This window comes from Xenopus laevis, chromosome 7S (assembly GCF_017654675.1).
Source record: "Xenopus laevis strain J_2021 chromosome 7S, Xenopus_laevis_v10.1, whole genome shotgun sequence".
Lineage (NCBI taxonomy): Eukaryota > Metazoa > Chordata > Amphibia > Anura > Pipidae > Xenopus > Xenopus laevis.
Window position 1 is genome coordinate 112,944,578 of NC_054384.1, and position 12,677 is coordinate 112,957,254.

The 12,677-nt window shown below is 41.9% G+C and overlaps 1 protein-coding gene across 2 annotated transcripts in view; it reads left to right on the forward strand.

Annotated features, from left to right (window-relative positions):
• Positions 1-12,364, forward strand: part of LOC108697839 (leucine-rich repeat-containing protein 4B-like) — an 82,437-nt gene extending 70,073 nt beyond the window's left edge. For both annotated transcript variants that reach the window (XM_041571836.1, XM_018228277.2), the window contains 2 exons: positions 6,358-6,426; positions 9,188-12,364. In XM_041571836.1, the coding sequence (XP_041427770.1) occupies positions 9,247-11,166 (1,920 nt within the window). In that variant the 5' untranslated portion in view covers positions 6,358-6,426; positions 9,188-9,246 and the 3' untranslated portion in view covers positions 11,167-12,364. The remainder of the gene's footprint in view (positions 1-6,357; positions 6,427-9,187) is intronic.
• The last annotated feature ends 313 nt before the right edge of the window (positions 12,365-12,677 follow it).

Sequence of the window (12,677 nt, forward strand, 5' to 3'; positions counted from 1 at the left end):
GTGGGAGAGGTTACAAAGGAACCCAAAGTCAATTCTAAGCAACCGAAGGCCTGACTGACATTGGCCAATGTTGAAGTTCATGTGTACACCATCAGGAGAAGACTGAACAGCAATGGTGTGCATGGCAGGGAAGCAAGGAAATATTGATGAGCGTCTACAGTTTGGACAAAGCAGAAAGAAACTGGAAGAATATTTTGTGGACAGATGAAGCCAAAATAAAACATTTTGGCTGAAATGAGGAGTGTTCCATTTGGAAGAAAACCATGCATTCCAGCATAAGAACCTTATCCTGTCTGTGAAACATGGTGGTGGGAGTGTTCTGGTTTGGGTTCTGCTGCTTCTGGGCCTGGCCGGCTTGCCATTAGTGATGGAACAATGAATTCTGAACTTGACAGAGAATTCTAAAGAAAAATGTCCAGAGACAGTGGGTGATGCAGCGAAACAACCATCCCAAACACACAAGTGCTTCTACCAAAGAATGGCTACAGGAGTGAATGTTCTGGCAAGTCACAGTCCTGACCTTAATCCAATTGAAATGTTGTGGAAAAGCCTAAAGCGAGTGGTTCATGTGAGTAAACCCACCAACTGCCAGGAGCACTTCCTTCTGGAGCACTCTGCCTTTCAACCAAGATGGCGGCACCCAGGGCCGCACACTGAAGACACTGTGTGAAAATTCAAAATAAAAGCAACACGAAACGTGGGTTCAATGCCCGAATATAGGTTGCACTTCTTGGCGTTTCTGGGTGTTCTAAAATTATTATTTGATTCTCTGACTTTTACCCTCTGTCTTGTACCTGACCACAATTGATTGCTGCCGGAATCTCGACCTCGCTTCTCCTTCACCCTTCGGCTACTACGAATTGGACATGTTATTTTAAGGACTTGTTTAAAATCAGATGATGTTTCAGGTCACATTCATAGAAAATTTTGAAAAGTTCACTGTCATGAGCCAGCACCCAGCCCAAATTGGTTGGGATGAGTTGTGGTCGGCTATTAAGAAAAAGTGTTTTTTATGTTTAAGCCTGGAGTTCAGATGTCTTGCATCATTCGAGGACCAGCGTGTGGTCTGGGGCGCCACGTAGATGACATTTTCATCATTAATTTTTTTTGCATTTACATTTTTGTCCTTGTTTTCTCTGTCCATGTTCCTTTTGTACTAGCACCCAGCTTTTGTTACTGCATTGACACTTTGATTTGGTGATATATATGTATACATGAACTGCACCGAATCATTTAAACACGACTGCCGGCATCTTTATGTGTTATATACATGCATACCTATTCAGTCCTATCTATATATATATATACACACACACATATACACACATACCTATACAGTATATACCTATACTCACTATACATGTATGTATATATGTGTGTGTGTGTGTGTAAATATATATATATACATATGTATATATATATTACAGTGGGTGGGGGGTGCCTAATATCCAGGGGGCTGAAAGTTAGGGGTTATGGCTCATGTAACAGTGGGTGGGGGTGCCTAATATCTGGGGGGTGAATGTTAGGCCTTATGTTTTTTTTCCCCATGTTACAGTGAGATGCCTCATATCCGGGGGGGGGGGGGTGAATATTAGGTTAGGGGTTATGGGGTGTTTTCCAATGTTACAGTGGGTGAGGGTGCCTCATATCCGTATGTAGGACTGAGTGGAGAGATGACAGAGATGGTGCAGTGTTCCCCAAACATGGCCGATGGCAGTTGATGCGTAAGATTAGTGATTCTCCCCCACATTCCTGTTTCTTGTCTGACTCGAGACAGACTCTCTTTGGACTCCTAGTGAAAGGCATCCCTGCTGTGCCTTCTAACATACTAGTAACCATGGAAATCTCCATGACAACCTATCACCCACAAGAAAAGGGAGAAGGACCAAAGAAGGCAGCATCGGCTAAATGTGCACATTCTGTTTGCCGGCTCTATTGTCTCTGCCCCACACGGATCCCTGATAATCAGCAGAACTGCCTGCAACACCTGCTCAGATGGAGTCGCAAGGACATTCTAATGTCACTCAGTGGTACCACCAGCAGCACCAGATTCCCCCACACAACTGCCCAAACCTGTGCCCATGTGACTTAGCCCAGGTGTACATGTGCCATGTTCCTTCAATCGGCCAAAACTGCTCCAGGACACAATAAGGAAAGTTCTATATTCTGTACCTGTATATAGCTATCTGTGTCTTACTTCCTGCATCACCCACTTTCTCATTTTGACTTTAATTGTTTTCCTTTAAGCCACAAAGGAAATGTTTTTTTAGAGGCAGGTACAAGTGCCCAAGTTAATTAAAGTATAGGTTTATGTGAGTGTAAGTGTGAGTAGTGCAGTAGGGCCTGAGACACACAGACCATATTGTAACAATGAATTGCCAGCTCATGCTTGCCGACGTATTTAGGAAGTGGGCACTAGAGGGAACTGACCCCGCAGTCTGGGCCCCCATGACCCCTGGGTACCCCATGACCTGTGATTGTGGGGTCTGCTTCCTCTATAGTTATGCCGCTGCACATAGGAAAGGCAGCCCCCTGGCTCAGTCTCTCTCTACCCTGCAAGAGAATATAAGAGCCTCATTACCAATGACTGATCTCCGTTTTACAGGTACCTCGGTACCTTTTTGTCTCCTGAATACTAGGTGCTTTAATTTGCCCAATGGCTCTATGTGGCTTGACTGCCTGGGTCCGTGTACTGAGTATAGCCAAAAAGCCAATAAAGCACACTTTGTCCCATCTGCCTTTCCAAGAGAGTAAATTAAAACCTACTCATGGAGCTAGAGAGAGTAACCCTACTCATGGAGTTTGAGAGAGTAAAACCTTCTCATGTAGTGAGGAGTAAAACCTACTCATTGAGCAACAGAGTAAAACCTACTCATTGAGCAACAGAGTAAAACCTACTCATGGAGCGATCGAGTAAAACCTACTCATGGAGCGAGAGAGAGTAAAACCTATTCATGCTGTTGAAATGAAAACCCTACTTATGTTGTGGGAATGTAAATCCAAAGGGATAGTTTTCTACCAATCATATTTAAATATATAAATAACTGTCACAGATACATGATCTAGCGATGCAGAGCAACACAAGCAGAATCAATGTCCTTGCAGCAAAGGCTCCTCATCATTCTCAGCACTTCTCTGATTGCCTCCATAGACTCATGGCGTGACCTAAAAGTGACCAAACACTGACTGCCCCTTTGGGGATCTGAAAGACAGATGTGAAGTAGGGTTGGACCTTGCACCAAGTGAGGCCGACCTGGGTGCTGTATTTACAGTCATTTTGTGTATGTTTGTGATGTTTAACTTGAGCTCATTTTTATATTCAAGCAACTTTCCCATCTACACTTTCACTGATGCTTAAAGGCCACACAATTTATATCAACCGCTTTGTGTTCTTTGGTTCTTGAAAAAGATTGTCAGTTGCCCTTTAGGCCTGTTAATTCAGTGGCTTCTGCTACATCACTTCAGAAGTCAGACTCAGAAATGCAAGTTCTTTCTTATGTAAGATGGACATGAATATGTTCTTAAATCATAAATATATAATTGAGCAATGTCCTAGTGAGAGACAATGTGTTGGACATGTGCTGGGCCTTCTGCATTTATTCCATAATCAGTTTGAACTTTCCACTCAACTCAAGCAAGATTTTGGACATCTACTGAATATGTATATATGGGCACACAGACATAGACATATTCATATAATAATCACATTACATTATTATTTTATACACATGTAATTCATGAATTAAACAAATGTGATGTGAATGAATAAAGAATATTCTATAAAACTGATTAGGGGATGGGTGGGACTCTGACACAATTGCAGCCAAAGTGTCAGAATTCACATGATTCAGTTGTAATTGCCCTGCTGGTATTTTGCCACACGGCACCAGGGAGATGGGCGTAGCGCCAGGGTTTGCGTTATTTCTTATGTGACTGCAGCAAACTTTTCTCTCCATAATTCATGGGTGTTTGAAAATTACAAGAGAACAAATGAATTAGAAAATTATGGAATAGGAAGTCTATGAGAGAGGAAATAATGAGAGGAAATTCTGAAAGAAAAAAGTAGGAGAACGTGGAAATTACGGAAAAGAGGAAATAATGAAATAGAAAAGTGTGAGAGTAATGAAATGATGAAAGAGAGGAAATAATGAAAGTGGAAATTATAAGAGGAAATTATAAAACAGAGAGAATAATGATAAGAGAAAGTGGCATTAATGATAATGATAGTGGCGCTTGGTGCCACTGTCTTTGTTCAAATTCCTATTACAAATTTTGCACAAATGCCGCCATTGGCACAGGAAACCCCTGGATCTGTGTCCACCTCGAACTGTGCAACAATGGCATCCGGAATCACTGGAACTTTGACTTCAGTGTTTTTGTTTACTTAACGGGGGACAAACGACTGCCTGTTCTTACATAGAGGCAATGTGTGGCATTCCCTGGCACTGCCAGTCTGTGATGGGACACAAAGAAACAAAGTGATTTCTGTTTTTTGTTTTATCCTGATTAAGACAAATGTAACACAACTCTACTGTCCTCCTGGATCCCCCCAATAATGATCAATCCCCCTCATTGGAGCATAAAATGTAATGCTAGTGTAATACAAAGGCACCAGTCATTCACCAACACATTAAAGTGCCACAATGCAGGTTTGTTAATGGTGTGCAAGTTGTGCTGTGGGAACAGCGTCATGTAATAACGCCATTAAGGTGGCCATACATATTAAGATTTTCAAAACATCTTTTTGTTATCGTAGGGCAAGTGGATCCTGAAATGATGGGTTAAATGTATGATTTGTCCATCAATAGTGATGGGCGAATTTGTCCCATTTCACTTTGCCATGAATTTTGCAAATTTGCAAAACGCAGATTTTGACACCGGCGACAATATGCCAGCATCAAAATGGGCACTGGCGTCAAAGTTGATGCTGGCCCCCATTAAAGTCAACGGGCATCAGGAAATCGTCACCGGTGTCTAAATTGTCGCCCGCATCGATTCCCTCGCCGGTATCAAAAAAACTTTTGACGCCAGCAAATATTTGCGGCAAATTTCACGAATTTATTTGCTGTCTTGGAAACGCGGAAATTCGTTGCGTATTTGCGCTTTGCTAATAAATTCACCCATCACTATCCATCAACTCAACATTGTCTAGTTGTGCCCAGGTGAACTGTGGGGAGCTGCCCACTTGGCTGTGCACATAATTGAACAATATATACATTTCACTGTGACCAATGAAAATCTTACCTGCCTGATCAATTTTCTGACCAACGTCGGACTAAAAATCATTAGATGTAGATTGTTTGGTGCCCACTGATCTCATGATCATTTGACAGATTTGTTGGATCTTACTAAAATTGGTCTTAAAGGGATTCATTCTGTCATGATTTTTAAGATGTAATTTTTATTTCTAAATTAAACTGTTTACACTGCAAATAATTCGATGTACAATATAAAATGTCATTCCTGAAGCAACAAGTGTATTTAGTTGTAATATTGGTGTGTAGGTGCATCTCAGGTCATTTTGCCTGGTCATGTGATTTCAGAAAGAGCCAGCACTTTAGGACGGAACTGCTTTCTGGCAGCCTGTTGTTTCTCCTACTCAATGTAACTGAATGTGTCTCAGTGGGACCTGGATTTTACTATTGAGTGTTGTTCTTAGATCTACCAGGCAGCTGTTATCTTGTGTTAGGGAGCTGCTATCTGGTTACTTTCCCATTGTTCTGTTGTTAGGCTGCTGGGGGTGATATCACTCCAACTTGCTGTACAGCAGTAAAGAGAGACTGAAGTTTATCAGAGCACAAGTCACATAACTGGGGACAGCTCTAGGAAATGACAAAATGTCTAGCCCCGTGTCCGATTTTTATAATTAAATATTTAAAAATCAGTTTGTTCTTTTGAGAAATGGATTTTAGTACAGAATTCTGCTGGAGCAGCACTATTAACTGATGCATTTAAAAAAAATAACAAACATATTTTCCCATGACAGTATCACTTTAATCAGCCGCTTTAGTGAGCAATGTGCTTGGAGCAAGTAACACATATTGACACAACCTGCCTGGGGATAATTCCAGGGTTCCATAAACACCCGCTTGTCTGGCCAGGTTACTCATATTTTGCCCCAAATATTGAGCCAAATTGATGCATTTGGTCTGGTGGTTCCCATAGAGGCCTGTGTGTCACTAAACACATGCAATCAGTTGGTTATTGTGCCCAGCGCAATATCTCCTATCAGATATCAATCAGCACATCTATCATTTGGACCCACACAAAGTCTGTGCCGCATGCACCATAACCATTACTTTGTGACTGATTCATTGGCCGTGTTTCATGATCTCCTCATTCTCTCTGTTGTTTCAGATCATTTGAAGATGACTTGGCACTAAGCTGAGACACGGGGGCAGATATCCAGGCTCCATCATTTACAAGGTAATGCTCATTCCATTTCTGCACCCAGGCCTGGCACCCTCATCTGTGTAACCTGCTGCCCCAGGGAAAAGAAGTGAAAGGGTCTCACCACCTTCTGTCTGTGTCAATCACTGGCACTGCTGATCCACAGAACTAAAACTTCACTTGCTTTGAATTTAATAGAAATTGCTCTGCACCAAATGAAACTAAAAGCAATTAAAATCCTGCTATGTTAGGCTAAAATCCTGCTTCTCCTCCGCCAAATGATCGGATTGGGCCAATGTTGCCCACCTTAAGGTCTATCTAAACAATTGCAAGAGCAAACACTTTCCAAAATTTCCCTGGAGCCGGGAGCCCACACTGCAGGGCAAGACACAGCTCATTGGCTTGGAGAATCCATGTTTCTCTCTTTAATGAATGACGGAGCAGTAATGTTGAAAGCCAACACATTGCAGATCTTATTGCTGGAGATCTTGTGTAGCGTGTGTCCCTCTAGTGGTTAAGGGAGACACTATCTATATTGGCGTGTGAATGCAGCTTTATTCCTATAGTTTTACTGGGAACATTGCCTGTAAGTGGATCAATTTAGGGAGAATTTTGAAAGAAAACATATTGTAACCCTTTCATGGTGTTCTCCATAAAGAAAAAAATGACTGTCCTTTTGGCATGCTGGTGACAGAAGCTTGCAATCTATGGCTGTGGCACACTGGTCTCCTAAAGGCAGCACATTCACTTCACAGGAATAAGAGAAGCTTGTACCAGTAACATGATTGGATGCCTCTACCACCACTTCTGTCCCAACTGAAGCACATGCCAATGCAAAAGTTTAGAAATTGTGGACAAACATGCTCAGAAACCGCAGATGCTGTGCTGCAAGGTTTATTAACTTTTATTGTCCACAATTTCTAAACTTTCACTTCACTTAAAGAGTTAACAGTTTTGCTTCATGTTGACAAAACAGACTAAAAACCTGGAACTAAGTTCCGGACTCCGGACTCCACCAGAAGAATAGCAATCAGTGTGGAAACCAGTGTATTCAAATTTTCAAAGGCTTTATTGAATACCACTTTAAAATCACAGAGTAGTGGGTAGGGGAATATGCGCTCGACGCGTTTGTGTCACTTCATCAGAAGCACGGGTGCCCTCTAACGGACTCATACTAATATAACATACATCATTAAGAACATGGGAAACACCTGATTAAAAATTACGTAAACGTGAGCTTTTTTCAATCAGGTGTTTCCCATGTTCTTAACGATGTTTGTTATTTTAGTATGAGTCGAGCGCATATTCCCCTGCCCGCTACTCCTGTGATTTTAAAGTGGTATTCAATAAAGCCTTTGAAAATTTGAATACGCTGGTTTCTACACTGATTACTATTCTTCCGGTGGAGTCCGTTTCTATTACTTTGGATTGTTTGTATGCCGCGGCCAGAGCGGTCTTTTCGGACACACCCGTTTGCAGATTCCCCGTATGTGGACTCACACTACCTAAATACAACGGTTCCTGTTTTCATTGTTAAAAACCTGGAACTGTTGCATTGTCTCCCATTCAGTTGGTTGAAACCCATAGAAGCTTCTTTTATACTGGAGGAGAGACTGTCCCCCCAGAAGATGATGGGGACCCCCTGGGGTCCTTTTTTTTGGATTTTAATGCAGAGGTTAGGAATCAGTTAGTGCACAAAATGGCACATTCCCTTTGTCCACAAGCAAAGAGGCACTGTGTGCAACTAAACTGGTTAGAGGGAGGGAAGAGTTAAATTATGAGGGGAGACTGACAAGGTTGGGGTTGTTTTCTCTGGGGGAAAAAAGGCGCTTGTGAGGGGACATGATTAGACTTTACAAGTACATTAGAGGACATTATAGACAAATAGCAGGGGACCTTTTTACCCATAAAGAGAATCACGTACCAGAGGCCTCCCCTTCAGACTAGAGGAAAAGAAGTTTCATTTAAAGGAACAGAGTAGGGGGTTCATCACAGTGAGGACAGTGAGGTTGGGGAATGCACTGCCGGGTGATGATTCAGTTAATGACTATAAGAGGGACTTGGATGATTTCTTGGACAGACATAATACAAAGGCTATTGTGATACTAAACTCTATAGTTAGTATAGATATGGGTATATATCATTTATGTGACAGTAGGGAGGGGTGTGTGTATGGGGCTGGGTTTTCATTTGGAGGGGTTGGACTTGATGGACTTTGGCTTTTTTCAACCCAATTTAACTATGTAACTATGTAACTATATTATACAGGCTGGATATTGTGCATATAGGACATTGCTCTATATTGTTGATCTCTCCAATTTTCACAATTGATACGTTTGTAATAATTCCTTATGGAGGAAGTTAGTAGTTGAGAGAAATGATGCAACGGATGAGAGTCACAACTAGTAATGACAGGTATTTTGTTCTGAGATGGCTTAGAGACATTGTGTATTATTATTATACACCAGCAGGCAGTAAGCATAGGGGTACATGTGCCTCCTGATGCTGCCCATCTTACCCTGGAGGGTGGGGGGTGCTTTAAAGTGAGCAGTAAAGCAGTGGAGCTCTTGGAGCTGAAACCCCCCCCCCCCCGTGCATCTGTACCAGCCTGTGTAGGTTGTGGTCAGCCATTAGATCCAGAACACGAGATCAGTAGGTTACACTGCCTGACCCACAATAATCAGCGCACTTTAGGATTGGGGATTGTACGGATAAATTGGTTTATTTGACCTTAATTCTGCTATCCTTCATATAATCCATGTATTTGTATTCATGTTCTTCTCTTTTTCTCTTTAAGGTGTTTTCCAAAAAAAAGGGTTCCCTAGAAGAATTATCACAAAAGTATGAACATTGAACATGGTTACCCACCTTTGCACATGCAGGATTCTTGGTCTGAAGCTCATTAGAATGATTTGGAAGCAAGTTTTAATTCTCTTGTGGGTCACAGCTCTGGCACTGGGTGGCCCATCCCCGACGTCCTGCCCAGCCCCCTGCACCTGCAGTAACCAGGCCAGTCGTGTAGCTTGCACCCGGAGGGAACTGGTGGAAGTGCCAGAGAGCATCTCTGTTAATACGCGATATCTGAATCTTCAGGAGAATAATATCCAGGTCATTAAGACAGACACTTTCAAGCACCTTCGTCATTTGGAAATTCTTCAGCTCAGTAAAAACGTCATTCGCAACATTGAGGTTGGAGCTTTTAATGGACTCCCAAATCTGAGCACACTGGAACTTTTTGATAACCGCTTGACCACTGTCCCAACTCAAGCCTTTGAGTACTTGTCAAAGCTGAGGGAGCTGTGGTTGAGAAATAATCCAATTGAAAGTATACCCTCTTATGCGTTCAACAGAGTTCCTTCTTTGCGGAGACTGGATTTAGGGGAACTTAAAAAGTTGGAGTATATCTCTGAAGCTGCCTTTGAAGGTCTTGTGAACCTGCGATATCTCAACTTAGGTATGTGTAACTTAAAGGATATACCCAACCTTACAGCTCTGGTGAGACTTGAGGAACTGGAACTCTCTGGAAACCGTCTGGAAATGATCCGTCCAGGCTCTTTTCAAGGGTTGACCAGTCTTAGAAAGCTGTGGCTGATGCATGCCCATGTTGCCATCATAGAGCGCAATGCCTTTGATGACTTAAAGTCTCTAGAGGAACTGAATCTCTCTCATAACAATTTGATGTCTCTTCCCCATGACCTTTTTACACCTCTCCACCGACTGGAGCGAGTGCATCTCAACCACAATCCCTGGCATTGTAATTGTGATGTATTGTGGCTAAGTTGGTGGCTAAAAGAGACTGTACCTAATAATACAACATGTTGTGCCCGTTGCCATTCACCTCCCAACCTAAAAATGAGATACATTGGGGAGCTAGATCAGAGTCATTTCACTTGCTATGCCCCAGTGATAGTGGAACCCCCCACTGACCTTAATGTCACTGAAGGCATGGCGGCTGAACTTAAGTGTCGAAGTGGTACGTCGATGACCTCTGTAAACTGGTTGACACCAAATGGAACTTTGATGACCCATGGCTCTTACAGGGTACGCATTTCAGTCCTTCATGATGGCACATTGAATTTTACTAATGTAACGGTTCAGGATACAGGCCAGTACACATGTATGGTGACTAATTCGGCTGGAAATACGACTGCCTCTGCCACACTTAACGTATCTGCTGTTACTGATCCCTCAACCACTGATTATACATATTTCACTACTGTAACTGTTGAAACTTTGGACGTAGAGGAGACAAAACCTACCGACAAGGAGCCTGGTCCCACTCCAACGGTCCGATGGGGAATAACATACTCCACCACCTCCCTCACACCACGCAGTACACGCTCTACTGAAAAAACCTTCACAATCCCAATCACAGACATGACGGGGAACATTATGAAGGATCTCGATGATGTTATGAAGACCACAAAAATTATCATAGGATGTTTTGTGGCTATAACTTTCATGGCAGCCGTTATGCTGATCGCATTTTACAAACTTCGAAAGCAGCACCAGCTTCACAAGCACCACGGGCCGACACGGACTATCGAGATCATTAATGTAGAAGATGAGATACCAGCCACGGCCCCGGGGGACAATCACATGGCCCTACCAGCCATCGAGCATGACCACCTCAATCATTACACTGCGTTTAAGGCCCACTATAACAACAATACGGGAACTCTTAACTGTGCCAAAAACCCCATGCTGAACTCCATCCACGAACCCCTTTTGTTTAAGAGCAGCTCAAAAGAAAATGTTCAAGAGACGCAAATTTAGCGGACAAAACCAGGCAGTGTTATTATTTGTGAATTTCAAATGACAGAAAATACTTTTCCACATCTTCAGAAAGAACTTGCGAGCGTGTCCAACCATGAGATGAGTCTGTTTGGCTTGGGTAACCCTGAGAGTCTTTTCATGGGCACTAGTCTCACGGAATTCTCGGACTTATAGAGAGACACCCCAGACAAAGCACTGACACAAACTGAAAAACCTTTTGATAATTTCCAAGGGATGTTTCACTCTCCGACTACCTGATGTATTACTAAAAAAAATTTTTTAAAAAGCTAAAAAAAGATTAGAAAAGGTGGTAAAAATGTAATGAAAAGAATATGTAAGGAAAAAAGCTTATTTTGTGGTACAGCTCTTTATGTGTAAATTCTATTTCAGATCTATTTTCATCAAGGAAAGGTGTTATGGAACAGGAAAATCAATCCCGGGATCACTGAGGCAGAAAATTGCATTTTTTATTAATAGTCTCACTAAGGAGTTTCTGTTGAATAATTGTGTAACACACAAGCGTTGATGCTCCTCGTAGATCAGTTGGGGGTCATTGTTAGATTTTGCTAGCCGAGGGTGCCTGCTGTGGAGTAATGGCCCCACTGACCGTCACTTGGCTCAGTTCTGATCCGTTTGGACATTTCATTGATAACAATAATGGGAAATGGAAGGAGACGTTCCGGGAACTCCCCGCACTCTCTGCCGCTTCCAAAGGGGTTTTCTTTTTTTTTCTAATTAAAAATAATTAAAGGTTTTTCCAACCTTTAAATATGTTTATTTTAAAAGTTACTGTGCCATAGAAACATTTACAAATGTGCCAATTATCTTCTGAACTTTACAGAAAAATACAAGTGTATGAAAAAAAAACATGTTTTTACAAAAAAAATGTTTTTGAGAAAGACACATGGAGGACTAAATTTTCATTCTTCTGCCACAGGAATATTTGGGCCAGTTATTTTTTCTGGATTTATATCTCAAAAAAATTGTAAGGTATGTAAAATCACGACATTGATATGCACTTATGTTTTTTTTGCTTTGTTTTTTTTTTAGTTGATTTGATTTTTTTAATAGGCGATGTTTGAATGATCCTTGAAGGTATTCTTGTGCCAAGAAGAAGAATGGATTCTCTCTCTGACAATGATTCTATACAGGAAGGGCATTGCCAAGTCTACAAAAACAAATAAAAAAATGAAAAAGACTGTCTTAAACTTTGATTTTTATACATGAAGAAGTAGAAAAAGTAGAAGAAGGAGAGGCCAGTGTAGATGGGCATCAACCTGATCTTTAGGGGCACCAGAGTAGAGGCAGGTAGTTTGTTCCCTTCAGAGTATGGGTATGTAACGGGGTCCCCCATAAATGGTATACTCCCAGGGCACCTGCTGGGCCTTTAGGCTGTGAATAAAGCATGGTGCACGTAGTTGTGATAACCCAAGGAAAAAGTTTATTTAGTAGCTTCTCACAGGTCCACAGGGGAAGACGGGAGTCACAAATGACCAGAAATTTACTTAAAT